Genomic DNA, 24,698 nt, shown 5'->3' on the forward strand with positions numbered 1-24,698 from the left:
CTGTTCGCCCTCTTGGTATCACATTTTCAAAAAGCTTTGTGTTTTTTGCCAGGCAAGGCGTGTTCACCAATCGGAAACGCCATGATATGCACCGTGAAATCATCCGATTTCAGTCTCCAGTAAATTTCTTGGTGCATCTTTTGGACATAGAAATTTTCCCCTAAGTAACAGTAAAATACCCCAAAACGTGTACTAGAGTAAGAGTAGCTCTACTTCAGTTTATATTTTACTCAAGTAAAAAGAAAAAGTATCCATCCAAGAAAATGCTCAAGTAAGAATAAAAAAGTAGTTGGTAAAAAAGGCTATGCGAAAAGGGGCATTATTATGTATTCTCCAGGCATATGGTGAAATTTTATAGCCAAATCAAGTAATTATGTTACTTTCAGTTGTTATAAAAATGCTATTTATATCAGGTATGACATTAAAAAAAAAAATTTTACTTCATGATCTAACTCCTTGAGATTGGGCCTCTGTCTCTTTAAGAAGCTCCTGCTCTTCCTGAAACTCCACCTCCAGGAAGCCATCATAGCATCGCTCTTCTATTAACTCTTTAACAGCATTTTTACCGGCGCTGCACTGAGGAGTAGCTCTGACTCATTAGCTGCACAGTCTGTTTTTTGAGTAGTAGTATTGCATCTGCTGTAATGAGCTCAGCAGATGTTCCACCGGGTGTTTGCTAATTGCTCCCGGCTAGTCTGAAGGAGCAGATTGGTGGAGACATGGGGGAGGGCTGTTCTGTGAGGTGGACGCTTGGAAAGACTCAAAGGCGGAGCTAGGCTCACCCAGGCGTTTTGAACAGCTGAATGGTTCCTACGGGAGATTAAAGGATTTCTCAAACATACATGAAAGAATCAAGGCAGCACTCCATGTATGTGTTTGATAAGCGACTTTTTGTAAAACTCAAAAAGTCGATTTTACAAAATACCGCCCCTTGAAGGCTACAAACACATCCCTAGCAGGAGTATCAACCAGCATGGATTTTGCTGTAGGTTACAATATGAAGCATTTGTTTTCTTTGAGACTGCCAGGTCTCTTGCACTGAAACGGCTCACATCTGAACTCACACCTACCGGTTGACTCCCACACGCTCTGAGATCCGAGACCACACGCAGGGGATGGGGGGGGGGAGGGATCACGTCACCATCTGAACACCGGGTCAGGTCGCTCATCTGCCTATTGCTGAGGCAGCCAACAAAGCGGAACATCGCTCACCCCCCCCACCCCCCTCACCCCCCCGTTTTGCCCGCGACTCAGCGGTGGGAAGCGATCCGCGCGCAAATCCGTTGAAAGTCGAGAGCAAAGGCCTCGCAAGGCAAACCCGAGCGTTTGAAATTCAAGCAGATGACAGCGCCACGCTCGATGACATAAACAGGGATAACCGTGGGAGGGGAGAGGGGCTTCGGCGGCGGCGGCGCTGCCGAGACGCTTCCTGAACCTGCTTAGTGTCATTACGCGGCGGACTTATCTCGCTCGCGCTGCCTTGTAAATACACTCGAGTGCTTGTTATCAAACGAGCAGCGCGACAAACCTCATCCGGGTTCGAGTCTTCGGCTTCCTCGGCGTGCTTGTAAATGAGTCATTCTCATGGATGACAACCAACATTAATATTCTGTTAAGCAGGGAAGCGGCTGCACATTAAATCCTCCTGTTATCAGGCTGCCATCATGGTCTACACACAAGTTGGCGGGGGTGGGGTTGTTTCTTTTTTCAGGGGGTTATGACCAGCGGAGAAAATCAGGCCTGTTTGCTTTTTATTGCCTAAAGGTATAGAGCAGAAGAAGGACTAGAGAGCATCTAGGTTAGCCTTTTTCTGCTCCTGCTCCTCAAGCAGACATGCCAATAGGGGTAAGTTAGCCTTTTGGGTCCGATGGCTCTGTGTTGCAGGTGTTTGGAGCACCCCGAGGCGCCATTGTTCAACCGTTGCTGCTCTGGTGCTAAAAGCTTTTGGAGTCAAGCTCAATGGCATTCACAGGTAGAAGACTTTTTTTGCGGAATGCCCGTTGGGAAAAAAAAAAAAAAAAGTTCCTTTTTTTTTCTTCGTTCCTACAAGAAAAAAACATTTTTATATCGCTCTTGCCTGGGATGTGGCATAAAAAGGCTTTTATCTGGGCTGCGCTCTCGAGCCTCGCTAGTGCCTGCATTGTGGCTGTAAGTGCGGCTCTCTGAGGTGAGTGCTCACAGAGATGTGAGGGGTGTTAGGCGGAGGTGCGGACGGAGAGAGAGCCCGAGCCTCGGTTTGATCGTAGGGGCGAGAGAGGCGGCCGTCATGCATGCTGGGCGCGTCCCCGCGGCGACGCGCCGGCTCCTCGCCTCAGCAGCTGGAGAGGGTTCCTCTGAGACTCGCTGTCAGGATGGAAGGGGGAAGCTGAGAGAAAAAGTGGTTTCAATTTCTTCCCTGAGCTACTGTATGATTAAGCGATTCACTGTCCGGTTTCTTTGTCCATTCTTCAGTGGAATTCGGTGCTGTAGTCTGTGGACATTGCAGTGTCACTTTCGGTGGAGTGGCCCCTCCTGCCACCCGTACCTGTACATGCAGACATGCCTGGTTGGATCTTGTCACCAGTCCTAATGTTTCTGCACAGTTGGAACATTAGGACTGGTGAGAGCAAGAAATACAAAAAGCATCCAGGTCAAAATCACTCTGCTTACAGTGGGGGAAACGAGTATTTAACATTTGTTCACTGCATTTTCATTGACCATATAGTTGCACAAATTGACATTTTGAAAATAAATTTGCCTAATGAAAGCACACCATTTAAAAAAAAACGTGTTTTTTGCATTTTTGGGGGTGATATTGAAACTGGAACACTTTTGTCGCGTTACACAAGTCACATGATCAACAACCGGACGTTGCCACTGGTTCAAACCACGAAGACGACAACAGGAAGTAGTTGGAGGATCATGGCTACACAATTTTTATTAATTGAACACGCTTATTCACATGTGACTTTAGTTGCATTTCTTATTAAATGGAAATGTCGTAATTGCAAACATTTTGAGGTTTTTTACATTAGCTGAATGTTGACAAAGTTTTACACACATTTATAATGGATACGCACGTGACTATATTTATAAAAGGGGTAACTGACATTAAATTCACAGAATACGTCAGTGTGATCTCAAGTCATCTGCGCCATAAAGAAATCATAACAATTAGGTCAGTAAATGAAATTACATGTAATTAAATAGAACGAAATGGAGAATAAATGAAGCTGAAGGAAGGTTACTGAAATCTTTATGTATTTTAAGCATAATTTGCTAACTGCTAGCTAAAATCAGATAGCAGTGCTATTAGCTGAACTAGACAAAGCTGGTTTATCATCATTTTTAAGGTATCACACAACAGCTATTTTATATTATAGATAAGAGAAGAGTAATCAAGATCCTGTTTACAAACGCATTTCTAAACCTCTCAATATGTAGCGGATCGATTATCAGTAAGTGAAAAGAACCTAATTTTACTCCTAGCTTATTCCGAGTGAGACTTCATGAAAAACTATGTGGAAGATTTCACATCTTCCACATCACATCATATTTTTATGCATCTTCTTGAATGAATGGTTCGTATTTCTCATTCCGCTCTCAATCTTTTCTAGTTGATCCTCTTTTTAGTCCCTATTGGTTTGTTTTTGGATATTTTTCTTTTTAAGCTCAACTTCCACATGCAGACTAAAACATCTGACTAAAAATGAGGAAAAAGACACTCTCTGGCTCAGATACTCTGACACCGGCTCTGACAGGTAGGTGATACTTGCATCCTGCAGAGAAAGCCAGCATCCTGTCTGTAACACTCACCAGGTGGTCTGTGTGAGCAGATTTCTTCAGCTGACAGTTTTTACTCTGCAGGAAATATCTACAGACCACAGAGACCGTTAAAAAATGTTCTAAAGAAAATAAATCACTGCTGCAGGAGATTTTTTTTTTTTTTAATTCCTCAGAAAGTTTAAATTATAAAACTTTTAAAAAATAAAGTTGCTTTTAGTATTTCACATACATTTATCATAACCTGGAATGTTTCAGCCTTAACCTAGAATGAGTTTGTTTTGAAATTTATGTAGGGAGCACATTGACACCTTCAGGTTTATCCTCTACTAGCTTAATGGACAGACAGACAGATGGACACAGACTCGAAACTACAAAACAACAGCTGCAACGCTTAACACCTTTTAAAAGGAATTAAAATGTGTAACAGTTTTTGTCCCTGCAAAACTTTTTAAATGTTAAACTACAAAGGAGATGCTAGTTTTAGGAAGATTAGCCAGCCGCAGCGTACGGCTAACACAGTGTTAGCAACGTTTTCTTGTCGCGCTAGTCGCTATTTCTATCAGGTACCCAAAATGATGCCACACAAACATTAAACAATTTATAAGAGACTCCTTCAATACTAATCTGGCCAAACAAGGTCATACTGACTGCAGCAAGATAGTAGTTGACAAGCCCGATCATATGTAGTGGTGCTAGCATCGTTCAAGGAAAGCTAGTTCACCCAAATTCTACCATTTTTGTTTTTGTGTTGCATGAGTTACACGACCCTAAGAGTATTTGGGAATATTTTTGGTGTCAGAATGTTTTACTAGCCAAAACTGAATAACGAATGACTTTTCAGCAAGTAGCCAGGCTAAGTACCAAAACCCAACTACTGAAATCTTGTTTTTACCATTGTGTGTTTGTAACTACACCTGAAATGCTCAGATAAGGACAGAACATGTTGGGTACCAGTGCCAGCCCAAGGTAAAATCAAGCTACGCAGCCGCTTAAGATCCAAAATAAACAATGGGCCCTAAATCACAAGTCAGTTTTATAAATGTATTTTGGTAATGTGATCGTTCATATGTAGGATGGTAAATCAGTGTACACTATGAAGACTCCTGAATAAAATAATTTGTTGTAAACAAAATGATGTCTTAGAAGCAGCCTAGCTCCTCTACTTCCTACAAAATACGGAAGTAAGAACAAACTTCTGAAATGTATGTCAGCAACAGAAAAACACATTGCTTTTCTCAAAGACAGCTTATTTGGTTATAAAACAAAATATATGTATACATACATATATTTTAATACTGCACTTTTTGGGGGCTTTTAACATGTTTAAAGCCCCCAAATGGGCAATTAATGCAGGAACATTAACGTAGCTGTGCTGCTTAATGGTAGTTTGATCCCTAAACAATCTTGGACCTGCACAGTTTGGTACCTTGTAGTATAGTTTAAGTGCCCAGTAGGTAACTAACAGGATGTAATTGTTGCATGCGCAAGCTTTCAAACTCCGGTTTAGATGTCATTGTATTCAAACAAAGGTTTGCAAGGACCCTTAGCCCAATACGTATTATTATGTGGAGGTTATTTTTATCACATAAGAGAATTGGCAGGAATCAGGTTTTAAGTGTGATGTGAGGGAGGGGGGGTGGAAAAAAACGCAGTCTCTCATTTACTGGCTCAGTAGCTTTCAGTCTCAGAAAGATACTGAGTGGAAAGTGAGACGGGCAGGTGTTAAACGGAGACAGAGCGAGTGAGTCTGTGATTTCCCCCGGCGCCTGTTTCAATAGTGTCTCCCGTCGCTCATCTGACCCATTCGTTATGCTGAGCCATGGGGAAATCTGATTGGGCTCATTACCCTCTGCTCAGAGCCGGCGTAGGAGGTGCAAGGAGAGAAGGAGCCTGCGCTCTGCGGCTCATTGTGAATGGACGCCGCGGCCGCTCCTTTCGCTATCAGGAGTTCACGGCCATCTGCCGAGGTTCTCCCGTATCTAGTCCCGCCTTGTCCTCCGTCTCGGCCTCTGTGCCGCGGAAACAAATGAGGACCGTCTCCTCTCACCGTGCCTTGGCGCGGCGCCGGTGGCGGGGAGGTCGGCAGTGGTGAGCCGAGGCTATCGGCATGAATTGGCTCCCATCTTTCAGGCCTGCTGCTGAACGAGAAGGAATGGCTGATGCATACCGTGAAGGACATGCAGAGTAACGGTGGAGGGAGGAGGGACATAAGCGGAGGTGATTGGTGGGATGTTTGATGAACTTCATAGCAGGCTGGATTTTTTTTTTTTTTTTTTTCCTACTTGACTTTGAAGTCATGCTTACATGGAGAGGATTTCACCTTAGGATGACCGCATCTCAAGAAGTGACAATATTTCCAACAGTTCTTTTTTCTATTAGACACTCTCTGCTTTCACTCATCAAGAGATATTTAGTAAGGATAAAGCTTTTACATGCCATCAGTTGGGACTCTGAACCGACTGATTTTAATTTGGAACCACATAGGATGAAGGACTGCTTTCAAAGTTATTTTCTTGGCTTTCTATGTCTGTTTGGTCCTTGCTTTCTTTATCTTTTCAATAATATTTGGACAGATTTGTGTTGATTTTTTTGCTTGTGTGGTTTACTTGGGTTGTTGCTAACATATATTGGGAATGTCGTGCCGTTAGCCTGGTAAGGGATATACTTAGTGACAAAAACATAGACGTGTACAAGGACTTCTCAAGTAGACGTGAACTCCAAGGAATGCTTCAACCGAACATGAAACTCCAAGTGGAATTAAGCCAATCAGTGGTGGAGAAAGTACTCAAAAAATGTACTTAAGTAAAAGTACAAATACACAGGCAAAAATGTACTCAAGTAAAAGTCAAAGTACCACATTAACATTTTACTTAAGTAAAAGTAAAAAAGTACTGGCTTTTAAAAATACTTAAGTATTAAAAGTAAAAGTACTTGCTGAATACATAACCTAATCGCTAATATCATTAAGTGTGCCGATAGTATTTAATTTGAATACATCATAAATGTGCCATTTTAATAAACAATGTCACAGATTAAACATGTTCTTATTGTGTTTATTCTCTGTAAGAGTTTAGACTTAGATATGTGATTCTATGCATCATAATTTCAGGGATGGAAACATCTTATTTCCTGTCCTAACGTAGCATGAACTTCATTAGTGACATTTATTTAAAAAGAAATCCAACTGAAAGGGGATGGAACGAAGGTGTGGGGGGGAAGACATGCAATCGAGGAGCCACGTAGCAGAGTTGTAGTCAAGACCACTGAACACGAGACCAAGACCAGCGCCCTGCGCTACATGACACAATAAAATGAAGTGCACCTATCAAAATTGGTTCTCAGATTGATCTGAAAGATCCACATTTCCATAAAAACACCTAGATATAAATACTTAGAGCTGAAATATATTTAACCAGCATCAGTTACAACTCATTTCATTCTGTTTTGCTTTCATCGCTGTGCTACAATCCGCAGAGGTCGCCTGCCATCCCTATTGAAATAACGCCCTGGGCGGTTGCCCATATTGCCCATGTCAGAAACCACAACTGTCTGCACCATTAAACCATGAAACATAGCAATTAACTGTAATTGCAACAACACTATGAACACTGTCCAACGGCGCAACAAGCAGAAGGAGCACCATGACTGTTCTCATCCTCCCTCCCACTGCATGTTTGCCACCATGACAGGAGACAAAATCAATCAATGAGCATGCTCTGTGTTCATACGTTCAACTTTTACTTATTCGGCAATTAAATAAATGTGTGTGTGTGTATATATATATATATATATATATATATATATATATATATATATATATATATATATATAGCTATTGTAGTGTATACAAGAACAAAGAACGGCTCTCAGTGAGGCTTCAGTCCCATCAACCTTAGTAAAGATCCGTCCAGAAGAATCGGATCGTTCCTGAATCCACACAATAATTCAGCGCATGAGTGACAACTTTTTTTCATCGCAGATGCAACATGTGTCTCAGTACAGCTAGCTTTGCTAGCATCACGTCCACAGATCTTACCTTTCTTTAAGCTTTCCTTCCAAGTGACGCTAAAAGTTGGACAAAATCCCACCGTCTGTGAAAGCGAAGCGCTGCTGGTTTTACATGTCGTCATATCTTATGATTTATGCAGCTATTATCGATTAGTTAGACATCTTCTCCCGCTCAGAGGAAACCAATGCGCATGTCTGGAGCTCCGCGTGCTAGTAAAGGGGGAGGCGATGGGTGACAACAGACACTAAGTCACGTTATTGCTTGGATTTTACGGCGCCACCTTAAAGTCCCTGAACTTCATATTTTAACGGACAAAAAGAGAGCAGTGCGACTTGGATGTAACGAGTAACGCGACACTTTTGTAGAAATGTAGTGAAGTAGAAAGTACAGATACTTACTGTAAAATGTAGTGGAGTAAAAGTAGAAAGTACCCATTATTAAATCTACTTAAGTAAAGTACAGATACATGAAAATTGTACTTAAGTACAGTAACGAAGTACTTGTACTTCGTTACTTCCCACCACTGAAGCCAATATTGGTATTCTTAGCTAGTCCAATATAATGATAAACCTACCAGGCGTTTTACCATTGGCATCTGTTTACTGATACATCATGCTCTAACTAAGATGCTACAAATATCCTACATGACTCTGGAAAAGCCAATTTTCTTCAAAAAAACCTGCCTGGGATGCAACTCGGACGTCTTTGAGACGGAAGCGTACTCAGTCAGCCCGCCTCACGAACCTCCACAAACGCCCTGCTAGCATTTCTACTGTGACCTCTTATTTTCTCCCCCATTTTCGTCCGCGCAACATCAGAGCTCTTGAAAACACCACGACATTTCGCACTCAATGGCTACTTCCTGAGGCGTTTGACGTGAACTGTGCTCCATTGAAAGCGGAGAAAAAGGGAGCGTCTCACAGGGTTGCATGAAATTACTCAGTCCTGAGGAGACAAAACCTCTGTTCCGACGGTGAATGCGAGTCTGGTTCAAATGAAAGTCCTTTGAATGGAGTATTAAAAGGGTCTGTTAAAGCTTTCATACAGCTCAGTGATGTGGCCAGCATATCATCAAGCAATGAGGATGTGCATTGAATCTCATTCCTCTTTATTACATTGTGTTCCTTTTATGTGTGTGTGTGATGATAGTTCATCAGTCAGCGCCGCTGGCTGTTCGGCGTTGATACGGTTCAAAATTTCATGACGCTTTGAATGATTTGTCATTAAACTTCTGCACAGAGCGCTACCCACCAGTGACCTGTTCTCCACTCTGTACTGGCACGCCACGGCGAACTATGAGGACCTGTTGGCATCTCAGTACACAGTGAATACTAGTGAGGTTGTGTATTTCCTCTAAAATATCCAAAAGCACATATCCTGTGCTTAGCTGAACTGCTCAGAACAAAACACGTTAGTGGGCCTGTCGAAACAAACAATAAATCAATTAATCACATAACAAATTAAAACAAGCTCAATAAATGAATGCTTTTCTCATGTCTCTGTCTATTCTTATGCTGCTTAGCAATACAGAACATTACCTTAGATCACGATTTAGATTTTGTTGCTGAAAATGTGCTACATAAATAAAATTACCTTACCTTACCTTATTTCTACCAAAAAATGGATGACAGAAGTCTTCAGCCTGGTGCTTTGGTCACAGAGACTTCATAATTAATTCAGTTTATTTGTCGTTTCTGTTGCTTTGTTGAATTATTTTGGATATTTAAAATGTCTTCCGGTTCCAGTTTTAAAGGTTCATTAGAATTTGAGAATGCGTTCTTGCGTTATTTTTTCCATTACCGTTATATTATTTGAAAATGGTCTCAAAACAACAAAATTATCATTTATCGCGATGACCTCTCTGATGTTGTGCGGATTTATTGTCGGAAAAAAACTTATCGTGTGACAGGCTTATCTCTAACCGTAAGCAAAGGCTTTGCATACTTATGTAAATGGTTTACTATTTTTAATACATCCCCCAAAAATCTTTAAAACTGTTTTCCACATTGTAATAATGGAGTATTTTTGTGTAGAATTTTGAGGGACTACATTAATTTAACACATTTTAGGATAAGGGCAATATAAAAGGCGGACAAAATCTGAATCACTGCATGTACTTGCACTGTATATCTCAGACATCAAGAAATGCGTTATCGATTTTAACTAAAAAAAAAAAAAAGAAGCTAATAGAAAATCACATCTAACTGCATTTTGTGCCTCGCCTGACATTTGTGTTTCACATGTTCGCGTGTAAAACAGATTAGGACGTTGATTTGGCTTATACCCTCAATTACTAAAATATGCGGCAGTGGCCTCTCACAGTAATCACCTAACTATTTAATGCAGCTCCAATTGTGTGAAGCTGTTGTGTCTGATTGCCAGCTAAGCGCTTTAGCTTGGCAGAAGCCGTTAAACGGTACGTTTGGACCGCTCTGCGGCGCGGAATTACCAAAATCTACAGTTGATTTCCGTGTTTTCGGGCTACACTGGGAAAGCTCAGCCATCCTCTGTGTTAATTGCCTCAGAGTGCGCTCTAATTTCATGGTTCATGTGAACTACTGTCTTTGCTGTCAAAACGCACATGGATAGACTTTGTAGGTTACAATCAAACCTGTATAAATCCTTAAATTTGACAGAGTAGTACGTCACATTTCATCCTTTTCTTTTTTTTTTTTTCTAAAAATGAGCCTTTAGAGGCTTTAGAAACAATACAGATTGGTTTGGAAATGGCCTCTGTGATGCCAAGGGAGTCATTAAGGGCCAAATTGCTGCTTGTGTTGAGCTGTAGTCCATAATTAGGTCAGAATGCAAGTGCTCGTATTGTGATGTTGGCCCACAAGGACTCGCCAGTGTTTGGAGTGCAACCATGTGTGTCACAGTGACTCATTGAGTCCCTCTAGTGCTGCTGCTCTGCTAATAGAGGAGGCCTCGCTCACAACCTCACGCTCTTATCAGAACGAGTTTACAGCCCCCGTAATGTGAGGCCCCCAATTTACGCAGCGTTTAGCTGTTTTGAACTCTCGCCCTCATGAGTCTTGGCTCTTGGAAAGTCGGGCGGAGGAGTTAAAGGGCGGCAGGGGGGTGTGTGCGCTAAAAGCTTCGAGAGTATAACGACACCTGGCTCCGACTCTGTAAACTCATTCTGGCTCTTTTTCAACATCCTACTTCATCACCTTGCTGTACAAGTCCATCTCAATCCCCCCCACCCTGCCTCCTCCTGCTCCTCCTCCTCCTCGCCTTTCTCTTTTATTGATCATCAGCTGGCATTGGGAGGAGAGAGGAGGTTTAATTAAGGAGCCAGACTGGTCTGTCAATTTTACTCAGCGCTGCGTGGAGAGCACCAAACCAAGCGATGGTCCTAATAGGGCTTCACACTGTAAACAACACGCACACCTGGACAGCGCGGGGCCTCGAGGGGGAAACAAGAAAAGAGGGGCTGTTGACAAGCCGGCTCTGAGGAGAAAAAGTTCAGCTCCTTTCTTTTTTTTTTGTTCGGGCACAATGCGAGAACACGAGTTTAAGTCTGTGTTACTTCCACAAAATGTTGAATCGATTTGCAGAAAGATTCAGAGCTGGTGGGCAAAACTTTAATCGTGTTGCAAAAAAAAAATCTGAATCAGTTAAAGTTTCAGCTACGTTTTGAAGACCTAAAAGATGCAATATGTACCTTTTTTTATAAATGTTTTTTTTACATTTGTTTTGTTAGTTAAAATTATCATTATGTTGACAGTATAAGACAGATCATCTGTGAAAAAATTGACCTCTTCACAGAAATACACCACTCAGTCAGAAACAACCAATCAGAGGCAGGAGGCGGGTCTTAGCACTGTCAATCACTCTCCTTCTCAGCCTCTCCCATTGGCTCTTTGCTAGGCTACAGCTGGTTCACCACAACATACCCTGCTACCAATGCTAAGGTTAATTAGCATAGAAGCCAATAACAACAGATTTAAGGTTTTCCTGTAATTGTAAGTTAGCACATTCAGCTATTAGCACATTCAGCAGAATACCGTATATTTATTGATTGACAGCTATTTATTGATATTTACTGTATATTACCAATATAAATATATTTGATATTTATTGACAGATATTTATTGATTAAGAACCTCCTCCTGGCTCTGATTGGGTGTTTTTGACCAGGAGTGGTGAGCTTTTGCAGCATTTTTAGCAGCACTGGGAGGAGGTGGAGGAGCTCATTTTTAGTTTTCCTGTTAGCTAGCTCACTTATGATCCCTGTAAACAGCACAGGACAACCCAGGAACCACTTCCTGGTTCCTGGGTTGGAACACTTCCTGTTATTCCATCAAAATAAGAGTCTGAAATCTTGCCAAGCTAATACCATTCACCTTCATATCAGCTAATCCTGCTATCAGAATAAATGTACTTCACCAGATTAAATCAGCTACTTTGAAAAGGAGCTCAATTTATATTGTGAATAATATCTCTACTGCGTTTTGTATGACGGTTTCTGTTTATGATGCTAAATGATCAAATTTCGAGACCAAGCGTGACTGTCTTTTTCACAACAAACCTTACAAAAGGTAAAAAAGAAAAACGTAGCAGCATCTTTGGAGGAAATTAAAATGCAGATAATTTCTATTAGTAGAGCAAACGCTTTGTATTTGACTCTGATTTCAGTGTTACGTTCCAGTGTAGGTTCAATGGGGGAACGGCCTCTGGAGAGCACCCCTCCTCTCATGCACGCATCATCTCTGCCTCGTTGTCGACTTGGGAGCCGACAACGATCCCTGGCTTTAATCGATAAAAACATCAAAGCAGCTCTACCTCTGCCCTCCTGTTGACTCTGCGTGTCTCTTGTCTCTCCTGCAGAGAAAGTCGGTATGCTGTCGGCATTGATCGCTCCCTTCAAGTACATAAGCCCTGGGACCAGCAGCACGGAGGACGAGGACAGTTTAAGTAAGCCGCTGCACACCTTCTCCGTCTCTCATTGGCAGACCGAGTGTGGAACTGAAATCTCTGTCACCTGCATAATTAACTATTTTTGGGAGGCAGGCGGGAGAAATGGGCTCTTTGATTACAAATGGGTCTTTTAAAAGTGAGCTAATAAATGTTAAATCTGAGTGTTCCCGATGAATAAGTCATCAAATCAAATGCCTGCCTGCATGCTCATCTTGAGCTACAATCTGCCCCACCAGTAAGTGACTCCCATCCCACCGTTGAAATTCCTCTGAACGCCCTGTTTTTGTTCGTCTGCCATCAGAAAGCCAATACACGCCGCCACTTCTCCGTAACGACGGTTGAAGAGCGTATCGCAGCTGTTTCAGGCTTTTGCTCTCGCAGAGGATAGAAGTGTGAAATAAAGCAGGCTCCAAACCCTTTTTTCTTGGAAAGTCTTAGCACTCACACACAACCCCCGCCTTTTCCTCCCCTCCCCATTACAAATAGGATTGATGCTCTGCGAGGGCCGCGGGGACCAATGTTTCCTTCTCCCCGACTCAGATTCCAAACCAATTTGGAGGCAGATTACAGGATGATTTGGCAGATAACATCACCATTTCAGAGGGATTTATATTTGGATTTTAAAATACTTAAATATTATAGAGCCCTGTGGTATGAAGTGGGCTCGGCTGCGGGTGTTGATTGTAGATGTGTTCATTACCATTTCATTGTGTATCAAGTGGCTCAATCTGCCTTGAGAGATTTTCCTTGATTCATTTTTGTTCAGCCAGGATAAATGAGAGTGTTGCACAGTAATAATTACTTTCTTTTCTTCTTTTTTTTCTTCAGTATTTTCCATCTCTTACTTTAAAATGGTTTCTGTTTTGTTTTTTCTTCTTCCGGTTGGCTCTTCAGGCACGAGCAGCACAGAGGTGAAGGAAAACCGCAACGTCGGGAACTTGGAGGATCTCTCCATCGGCTCTGGAGAATGCCAGTCGCTTTTCTGCTCGGAGTCGTCAAGAGCGGCCGGCTCTGGCCTGAAGAGGAAACGGCCACTGGAGGAAGACAACAACGGGCGCCTGTGTCAGCTCCGACTCATCTATAAGAAACTCTCCTGGTCTGAGGCTCCAAAGAACGCCTTAGTGCAGCTGAACGAGCTTCGGCCGGGGCTGCAGTACCGCATGGTGTCCCAGACCGGCCCCGTCCACGCTCCTGTCTTCTCCATTGCCGTGGAGGTTAACGGACTCACCTTTGAGGGTACCGGACCCACGAAGAAGAAAGCGAAGATGAGGGCCGCCGAACTCGCTCTCAAATCCTTCGTCCAGTTCCCCAATGCGCCGCAGGCCCACCTGGCCATGGGAAACATCTCCAACCCTTCGGCGGACTTCACGTCCGACCAGGCCGACTTCTCCGACACGCTCTTCAAAGAGTTTGAGGCGTCGCCGTGCTCCGACGGCCTCGTGCTCTGCGACCCGTCGAGCGAGAGCGATCTGCTGTCGAGCGAGCTGCTGAGGCATGGACGGCTGCTCCGCCACACGTTGGACCTCATGGTGCAGGCCCAGCAGAGGCTCGGTGGGATTGTCCCGGAGCCCGAGGAGCCGAAGAGTCCCGTGGCGTTGCTCAACGAGCTCCGGCCGGGCCTGCGCTACGCCTGTCTGTCGGAGCGAGCTGAGGGGAGGCGGCCGCGGAGCTTCGTGATGGCAGTGCGCGTGGACGGGCGGATATTCGAGGGCTGCGGTCGCAGCAAGAAACTTGCCAAGACGCAGGCGGCCCAGTGCGCTCTTCAGGCCCTCTTCAACATCAGGACAGTGCCAGAAGGGAGGACGGGCCTCAAAGCCAGCAGGAAGAGTTGTCCTCATTTACCCCAGGTGAGTGAAGTCACATCCCAAATGCCCGGGTTCCGCTAAGCGTCTTTGGCAAGCCACTCTATGTCCTACAGCGACCCGTAATGACCAAAACAGCAGGCATGCGGCAAACTCCCAAACACCTTCCAAAGAGTAATTAAGCTAGAAATTAGATTGAAGCTAGAGATAGCGGACTGGAGGAGGAAATCGCTGCAGGACAGATAGAGATATGAGTGAGCAAGCAGGGATTTTGTCTGGTTACAAATTTGTCCTCTTTTCATTGTGTAGGATCGGATATTGAGTAAACAACCTCTATTTGTCAGTCTGTTTTAATAGAATAGCATGTAAATGGAGCTAATTATTATCCTGGTGCCTCTGACACACGAGAAATCTCCATAACAACCCAAATGAGATTTTATTTTTTCTGTTTGTTTTTTTTGGGGGGGGGGTTCCACTGCCTTTGCCGAGCTGTAATTGGGAAGGTTTTGTAATTTTGCAAAATCTCCGATTTTCTCGTGTGTGGCATCACAGTGTCTACAAACATTAATTCAATTCCGTAGCCCAAAGGAAATCGAAAAGCAAAGAGCAAGTCGACAAACAAACCACTGAGACCAATCCCCTGCTCATTTAACCAAATATTTAAGTAGCAATCAGAGCAAGGAAACTAGAGGATTTTGTTTTGGTAGAAAACTTGGAAAAATTGAAAAGACAAAAGAGATTGTTCTTAGTTTTCCTTGCCCTTTGTTAACAGCAAGTCCAACTTTCTCGTAGCTTCTTGTAGCTGGGACACAAAACCTCTTGAGGTGTTTAATTCAACAGATTTAATTCTTTTTCATGTGTTTGCACGGACAAGAAATTATCAACGGCGTCCAGTTCGTGGGCATGCTGACAACCGATAGCAACACTTTTTAAATTCTCCTTTCTGTCTTATTTTATGCAAGGATGTGTAAGCCACCTGCCTCTCGAGAGTCTCGAATTGGAAAATGAAGCTGTTCACATCCAAAATGTCCTCACCCTTGCGTCTTCCCTCGAAGCCTTTGCTTTTCCTGCGCACCCCCCTGCACCCTGCCGAGTGCGTGTTGAAGTAGCGTTCTCTTTGAGCCTCGCAGAAATAAACTGGCGAGGGTGTCCTTCCCCAGAGCAAAACATCAACCCAACAGACCTGCACATGTTTGCCTGGGAGAAACTTCTTCTTTTTCCCCCCTGACTGCCACGGTGTCTAAAAGGATTTTAAAAGGATTTGCTGCACCCGTTTAGTTCCGGAGAGCAGTCGCTTGTGGAATTTCTTGAAAGTCAAGCGTGCTGTCTGCCAGCCTCCAGAAAACAATTTTTGGGGGGAGGGATTGCGGGGAAATGACATACATAATCCATATAATATTTATGCGTGTGTGGACGAACAAGGTGTAGGGGTGGTGGTAGGGGGTGTTGTACAATGTCAAAGCAAAGCCCCCCAGTTAACACAGCACACTCACATGTGAGTCAGTCCTGATGCCAGGCACCGATCGCGCGGATAGCGGCTGACTACCCTGCAGATGCGATGCGGAATTCGGGGGCGGCTGCCAGATGTAGCCTGGGGGGTAGTTCAAACGGTGTGGTGTCCTGCCAGCTTCTGTGTGCCAGCTCAGACTGTTCTCTTTCCTCCGAATTCCCTGCAGCGCTACCTGTTGCACAATGAAGCCGCGCTGGTGAAAATGTTCAACACGGCGAACGCTGGCAGGACTTCTCAAGGCGGCAGAAAAGGGTTCTGCCTTAAAAAGCTACAACAATTAAGATGCCAGAAGTCTATGGGAGAGCCGCTTGGTGCCAGTCATACGTCATGAGCTGCACGTGTGAAAATGTGAGAAACAATGTGAAAGCCACAGGCTCCAACCAGATGGTTAAAGTTGTTGACATTTTGTCTGCTGAGAGTTTTGTGTAACATTAAAGAGGCAGTACTAGTACGACCTTTACATCATGTTATAATATACCTGAAGCGTTGCTTTGACGCTTTCACACATTCTAGAAATTCTTTCATCTCCCGTGGAACCATTCAGGTATCCAAAACGCCTGGTTGTGATCTAGCGCCACCTTCAAGGACTAAGCCCCTCCTCGGAGCTGCGACCGCCACACAGAGCAGTTTTCCCCCCGCAACTCCTTTACTCAGCTCCTTCAGACTAGCCAGCAGCAATTAGTAAACACCTGCTGGAAATGCGCATCTGCTGAGTTCATTATATACTGCTCAAAAAAATAAAGGGAACACTTTAAGTGTTAAACACCTGTTTAAGTGTTCCCTTTATTTTTTTGAGCAGTGTATAAGCTACTTCTCAGTGCAACGCTGGTAAAAAACGTACTTAAAATGTAAAAAGAGGAGCCATATTGAGATGACTTACTCAATAAGCTTATTAAGTGCTTATGTTTTCAATTAGCCTGACAAGAACTCTTTATTGGCACTTTCCTCCTCACTTCAGGAACCTACATATGACAGGAAGTCAAGCATAACACATTCATCTTCATTACTTTGCCAACTTTCTCTGACAAAATCACATGTAGTATTGGTTAGAAGGGAAATATTTAATACCAATAATTAGGGCGGGATTTCTTCATAGAGAACACTATTCTAGAGATTTGTCCACACTAAAGGGGGGTTTTCCAGAAGTCTAATATTGACTCAGTTGAACTTGAAGGATTGCAACTAGTATCTGTTCCAACAGTGAAATATTTAGATGCAGCGCAACTTCACAGAGTTTTATTTTTCTCACTTCCTCCTGGTATCACATCCATACCAAAGAGAGGAGCAAGAGGGATCGACGAGACAAGCATACAAGCACGCTAGCAAAAGACTCTGCTGCAGTGATTTCAAGCTATAGTTTCGTCCTCCTACACTCGTGTCTCTGGGAATTAGCTTTAACAACCGGAGCAGAAGCGAAGCGTTGGACTGCAGTTTGCTTGGCATTAAGGACGTATTTATCTACAAGCGAAGGCTTTTGATTTTCTGGTTTTTCGTTTAACCCTTTTTTATGATCTGGGGAAATTAAACCGGGATCAGTTCTGCTGACGAAACCTCATTCGGATGTCAATCCAGTCATTCTCGGACTGAAAATGAGCTTAGTCACAAATCGGCTGCGGTATCTGAGGTATGGAAGTAAAAAAAAAACCAAAGTACTATTACTCTAATCTAGGACCCCTTTCTCTACTGTACATATCCTAAGCTCAGCCTCAAGGGTATGTCAGCTTGTAGACCTGCTTGACTTTATTATTAATCAGTCATTAGTGAGCAGTCCTTCAGTCCAAGCCTCAGCAATCCAGTTAGCAGTAAATGCCTTTGCTTTATTAAAGCCCGCAATGAAGTGAGAAAGCACTGGAATAATCCTGACACCCATTTTAACAAGTGGAATGATTACCCCACTGTTCGGGCCTTGATTGGCCACTTAATCTCCACTCGCCGTCACAGCGCGCGACGGTGTTGCCAAGTCAACGAAGTGTTTGGCCAGCACTGCGACTGTGGGAGGCCAGAGAAGTCAGCAGGTTCGCTTCGTGGAAAAATAGGAAGCCGAATTCTGCCACCTTGGACATAGGAAACGTGGTTGCTGGCAGAGCCGAAACAGTACAACTAAGGAAAGACTGCAGATGAGACAATAAGCGTTTCTCTCTGCTAATTCCTACATCACTAAAGATCAAATGCAGCCTCATGTTTGTCGGTTTCTTTATGTTTAAAATGATGCGATTTGCTTATCTTGAAACGCAAAGCACCAGCGATTGAGAGGGGATTCGGAGCGGTCAAGTGGAGTAATTTTTCCTGCCTCCGCCACAGCAAATTGAATATGATTTCAGACACGTGAAGGTGACCCCTGTCAGCGGCTGAGCCTCTCGCAGATTGTTTTCTTTGTCTAATCTCTCCCTCCTCTAATCTGTCTCAATATAAACAGCTGTGACAGGCTGATCATTAATTAATATTGCCACAACAAATTAGCGACAGCGATCGCCCGGCCAGGCACCCTGTCTAAGATAGAAATCCACCAGCTTGGGCGAAGGGAGGGGCTGGGAGCGGAGGGAGGTGTGAACAACACATTAGAGAGGAGTTGATTAACAGCTTTGGAGACCTTGCAGATAGCGTTGCACCCGCAGCATGTGGACAGTGATGGCAACAGATACACAAATAGTGACAGCTTTTTATGCGGCCGGGTATCTCACGGGATCGCCTGTGATTATAATTACAAATGGCGCGGCGCAAACAGGGCGATGAAACATCTGCATCCATCACCATCTGAAGACGCAGTCAGAGACAGTGGGAAATGGTTTAGGAAGTATAGAGATGTTGCCATGTGATGTCACGCAAGCAAGATCCCGCCCCCCAGGCCCCCTGCTGGACGGGAAAAAAACGACTAACTTTGGTTTTAGCTGTTAAGTTGTCAAGATTCCATTATAGTTTTGTTTGCTAGACCCAAAGAATGACCTTTATCCACGATGCTGTCTGAAATTAAAATACACACAGTGTGGCCATGCTGACTAATTAGGTGCCTTCTCTTGGTAATTGGTTGAACTCTGGCTTTTTAGTGGTATCAAAGAGGAGTCTGTAATATGTTTGTATGCCAGATTTTTCAGAGTGCTATTCATGAAATATCGAAAAACCAATTCATTTTCCTTCAGCTTCAAGACATCACCCCGTGTACATAAAATCTACATAAAACACATCAACGATTCTGGTTGTAATTTGTCAAAATGTGGGAGAATTTAGGCACAGTAGGTAAGACGTACGTCTAATCATGTCACCAGCACTCAGATCAGTTCTGTTTTTTGCAGCCTAAATAATGACCCAAAGTGAGAGTCCGTTGTATGAACCATATATCAGTTTCCAGAGAGCAGCGGCGGCGGGCCTTGTTTTTGTTTTCAAACTCACCCTGAGCTCTGACCTCCGCAAACGATGACCAAGATGGGAAATCCTGGCTCGCGTACATAAGCTATCTCATTACACTTTGTCACTTGTGTGCAAAAGTAATGTGAGCATAAAGCAGCTGTTTGCTTCAGGAGCGCCACTCTGCCCTTTTTCTTTTTTACCAGCCACTTAGCTCATCATTTGGTATTTAGTAAAAGAGCAGAGCAGGAGAGAGAGAGCAGATTTCTGTGTGAGATCACCAAACAATAATGTTTTTGTTTAGGTTTTTTTTCCTCCACCCCGTCTGAATGGGGGGAGCAGCCCCAACACGGAAAGGTTAAAATCATCCTCGTCTGTCTAATATGTATGCAAAATATGACCTATGAGGCTGCGGGCCCGCTCCGTCTAATGTACCGCGTCAGCATGCGGCTTTGTGGGGGGAAAATCCCTGAGCACGGAGGAATTGAAGTGGGGTTGGTTGGGTCATGTCACCTTGCACGTACACTATAACACCCCTGTAATCTATTCCAAAAGACGCGCGGTGCTGCCGTGTGCAACCCCTGCTCGCCCTGCAATATCCACAGTCGCAGCTACTAAGTCTTCATTCTTCATGACAGTCCTCCATTACTCCCTTCCACCCCCGTCCGCACCCTTCCTCCCTCCGCAAGCTGTGAGCCAAAGCACGGCTATAATCATTCCTGAAGAACCTCTCACACTTCATTAAAAGCATAATCAAGTTCATTACAATTTCATAGGCGTTCAGGTAGCAAATGGCTTCAGATAAATCATGACTATTGGTCCTGTGTGGCTGCCGTGTGTAGGTTTATCTCCGGCTCTCAGGCAGGGAGGCGAGGAGGAGGAAGGGGAGAAGAGAGGGGAGGGGGTCTGGATGTCTGGCCTTTAAATGACCTTCCAGCCCCGCAGCGGCGGTCCGCTTCGACGCACGTTCTGAGCGGGCAACCCGGCACCGGCGCGCGTCAACGCAGAGGGGCGCGATTGTTCGTGACTCCCCCTTGGGTCGCACACAGTGAAGAAATCAACAGATGTGGCACCGTAGGATTATTTTAGACTGGTCTCTGTGACAGTGGATGATTAATTTATCTTGAGCTGCTTTTGATGGTTATTTGTCTTAATCCACCGTGGCCCCTGTTATGGAGAAGACAGCTGTCAAAACATAAATTAAAGACTAGGAGAAGTCCTGGTTCAAAGGGGGATTTCCTTGAGTTTTTAGTCAAATGTGACAAACCTCATAACTGACCTAATAACAAGTCCTGCCCGTTTGGACAAAACGTGAGCAAATAAATGCTGCAGTAATGATCAGAGTATAATTACAGATTTTTTTTTTGGTTTCATTTTGAAGAATGTGGAGATCAAAAAGGGTTAAATGAAATTTGTTCTTACCCAGTTAAAAAAATTAAATGCTACCTCAAAATTTGAAATGCCCCCTCCGACATCAGATTTTTTGTTGTTGTTTTTGATACTGAGCAGTGATTAAAGGGAATCCAAATAAGTATTTTCCCAATCGGTGAACGAATATGTGAGCACAAACGGGTCATTGTGGAAGCAACACTCATTGGTGTTGAGGTTGTTACTGACCGAAGTAAGCTCAAAGTTAGCTAAATAAGAAGCTATTTTGAAACAGATGCTGAAATTTCTGCGACATGTCTTCAGATTGCGAGAGAGAACAGAACAGGAAGGCAAAATATACTACAGTAAAGATGTTCTATATTATCCTTTTGGGCTTTAAAAATCTATCATGGAGCAGGTTTGCTTTGAAAATGTTCCCAGCATTTTAAAACTCTCAGAGTTAAGGTAAGACTTCCCGTTCTCCAGGGAATACATAGATAGACTGGAATATCAATGCTAGCTGCACTAGCAACACTAATGATGAATATGGCTAAAACATAAAATGCTTTTTTTTTTCTTACACACAAATTCTTGCTTTTACTTTTTATAAATGACATTAAAAACATTTTTCAAAACAGAAACATCAATCCCTCCAATAAACATGCAGAACAACAAACCCGGACTGTGTCCTACTCCAACCAATCTCATTCATGGTTGAACACTGAGACCCCTTGGGCTTCCCAAATCTCTGCAGATGTTTCCCCGAGTGGATTCCTCTTCAGTTCTGTAGCCGAGGCAACATGTTGTCAGCTGTTGATATGCCCTGCTCCAGCGTGGGATAAAACATGAGCCGCGCTGCTTTTCCGTGGCTGTTTTGTTGGAATACCTTTGCATGATTCTAGAGTTTCATGAAGCAGATCTTGAGTAGTTTGTCTTCAAAATGAGGCAAAGAATGACCTATGTTATAATTACATATTTAAATAAACCCAACCGTTACTATCAGTGGTATTGTGCTCACATTAATCAAGTCTTTAAAAGTGCAATTCAAAGAATTTGTATAGCTTAGTTATTTATGCGCATTTATTTTAGCTTAATTAAGACCATTAGCATTGCAATAATTATGAGTGAATGGGATGTGTTCTTCTCACATTTACCCTCCCACACTTGAAATAAATTATTAATTACCCCAACGCTGTTTTTGTTGCTTCATGAAAGAGTCCATTCAACTTGATTGATGGAATACTTACCGCTAAAACTCCACTCCAGGTTTTCCTGGTTATCTACAATAACTCACCACAATGTATGAACCAGGCATAAGCAACACCAGTGGGCGGTGTTGCTTGCGTCCTCCGCCAATGACTGAACGTGATTGCATCATGAAGTATTAGAACTGTCTGGTTTACTGTGCTTGTGTTAATGGTTTAGTTGAAATAGCTACAATAGAGGTTATTGAACTTCAGACGGATGCATGAAGCGTCTTTGCTGGAAAGAAGTTGAATAGAAGCGAAAGTTTATATTTTTCAAAATAAAAGATTTTTCTAAAAAAAATACTCAGCAAACTGCAGCTAATGTGAGAACCTTGACAGACTAGTCAAGTCACTGAGAGCTGCAAGAGAAAGAGAGAAAGTCACGTACGACTCACAAACCGCGTTAGCCATTGTGCTAATTCCATTAAACTGTGATTAAGATTCTGTTTGTTTGATGCGTTTGCATCACAACCCAAACATTACACACATCACACCACCACATTTTCCAATGTGTTATTCTTGCTTTTGAATGCAAAAAATAAAGAGAAACACGTTCTCATTGGCTAGAATTGCTAATAAATGTTTTTAGCTTTGTTAGCAAGTGACCAAACCCTACTAGTGTTCTGACTAGCAACCAAACATAGCTTTATTTTAGTGTCTATTATTGTTAGTTCTATGTTGTGGCTTAAAAATCAAATTGAGCAATTTGGAAATTGGAAACTTAGAAATCTTGGTTCACAGATATACTGGAGTTTTTGCTAGTTATTTAGCACAGAGAAAAGTTTGTTAGAAGTTTAACACTCTTGTTAGAAGTGATGTTCTGTGAAGTTCCTATCGGTAGCTAACAGTTTCGTTACCTGTACCACAGAGACGCAACACAGCAAAGATAGTAGAAAAAGGAGAAAGTCTTCAGAATGACAAGACGCTAACAGATAATCAGACAGAAACCAGTTGTAGCTGATTTAAGCTAAAACACTGAAACTGAAAATGTTCATACCCGACCAGTGCAATGCCAGTAGTAGATATTAGATGTATGCATTTCCAGAAGAGACCATTGCTAGGTTTGGTGTATTTTTGTCACTCGAATAATGTCTACATAATTATGTCAAAGTTACTGGTGAACACTGCAAGCTTTATCAAGCTATTTGTCAGGTGTCGTGCTGGAGCTGTTTAGAAGTTTTACCAGTGGACTGACAAAATACCAAAACACTTAATACCCTTTTGAAAACGCAGATGTTTGATGTTACTTAATACAGTTTAAGTTGTTTTACTAAAATTAGCTAAAGTTGCTGGGTTTTGTGACTAGCAGTTAGCTTTAGAGTCGTCACTTTCTGCAAACTGCCCACAATGTGACATCTGTTTTTTACAGGTAGGGGAACTACTACTGCTCAAAGAACACAGCTTCCCGTGTGTGTATGGGTGTGTGTCTCTGTGTTGCCCTGTAATGTACTCACAAACTGTCCAGGGTCCAACTTGCCTCTCATCCAATGACCACTGGCACCAGAGCCCCACCACACATCCCCTTAGACTAGAGCCTGGAAGAAATAGTGTGTACAGATGATGAATTGATGTTTTTATATGGAAGAATTTGTGCCAACACAATGGGGGGATGTAGCAACCGACACTTTTTTTTTTTATATGTGGGGTTAAAGTGAAACATCTGCTACCTGTGTCCTGCTCTGTGGGACCGCGCTGTGCCTCTCCTGGGGGAGGGAGGCTTATTAAAAGAGGCCAGAATGAGGTGCATGTACGTCTGTTTGTGAATGTGACAAGAGTAGCGGGGGTACAAACCTGGCTGGCAGGGAAAAGGATGCGAGGTAGACCGTGGGGGGAGCAAGGGAGGTAAGGATGGATGGAGAGCAGAGGAGGGAAAGAGAGGGGAAAAAAGAAAACCCTCAGTGGAACAAAAGACCTTCAGGATTAATTAGGCGTCAGATTGGTTGCAGGGCACAGTGGGGGGCGGGGGGAGTTTAGCATTCTGGGAAGACCTCATGTCCTCAGCCCTCATAATTCAGCCTGCCTGCCCATGAGTATACAACAGCAAGCTAGTTAGGTCCTGTGCTGTGCCTGAAACCACTGTCTACTGGGTAATGGATGGAGTCCGCGCTTCATCTTTATGTATTTTTATGTTATCCCAGTGGGCAATAGGAGGAAACGCAGAGGTCATGTATGTAGCACATTGTGTTTACATGATGACTGTGTCAATACTCACTGGATAGAGGGAAATAGGTGAAATGATATTCTCTCCAGATAGCTGCGTCTCTCCCTGCTTGAGTTGTTCTTAGCAGTGCGCGAGCTCTGCCAAATAAGAAGAGAACGAATACACAAAATAAATGCACATGAACTCTCACTGAACTTCTCACTTTCCCCGCCATTATCGGCTGAATTTCTCCTCTCGTCGCTTCCAGAACAGCTGAATTGCTGATTCGGGTCACCGGCGCCACCTTTTATATTCAAAAGGCGGACGCGAAGATGCCTGTTAATGCCATCTCCCGTTGTCACTGTCACAGAAGGACGTTTCCGAGGCGACCTTTGGTGGCACCTCTCGCCCTCCGATACAGGAAGTGCGCTGAACTCTGCATACAGATGACGGGCAGGGTCTGCCGCGAGCCATAATATCCTCGCACGGTTCCATCTCCTGGCGAAGCACTTAGCGGGGATCCAATAAATGACTTCCCGGAGGCCCGGAGCAAATCATGTCCTTACAACATTCGCTCCAATCATCCAGATTC

The 24,698-nt window shown here is 43.4% G+C and overlaps 1 protein-coding gene across 3 annotated transcripts in view; it reads left to right on the forward strand.

The window, feature by feature from the left end:
* The window catches only part of adarb2 (adenosine deaminase RNA specific B2 (inactive)), a 227,530-nt gene that overhangs the window by 121,066 nt on the left and 81,766 nt on the right, over nt 1-24,698 (forward strand). For all 3 annotated transcript variants that reach the window (XR_004337280.1, XR_004337281.1, XM_032550940.1), the window contains exons 2-3: nt 12,608-12,694; nt 13,592-14,544. Coding sequence is in view for 1 of the 3 variants with exons in the window: in XM_032550940.1 (XP_032406831.1) it covers nt 12,608-12,694; nt 13,592-14,544 (1,040 nt within the window). In the remaining 2 variants the exon portion in view is untranslated. The remainder of the gene's footprint in view (nt 1-12,607; nt 12,695-13,591; nt 14,545-24,698) is intronic.

The sequence above is a fragment of the Xiphophorus hellerii genome, chromosome 21, assembly GCF_003331165.1.
Source record: "Xiphophorus hellerii strain 12219 chromosome 21, Xiphophorus_hellerii-4.1, whole genome shotgun sequence".
NCBI lineage: Eukaryota > Metazoa > Chordata > Actinopteri > Cyprinodontiformes > Poeciliidae > Xiphophorus > Xiphophorus hellerii.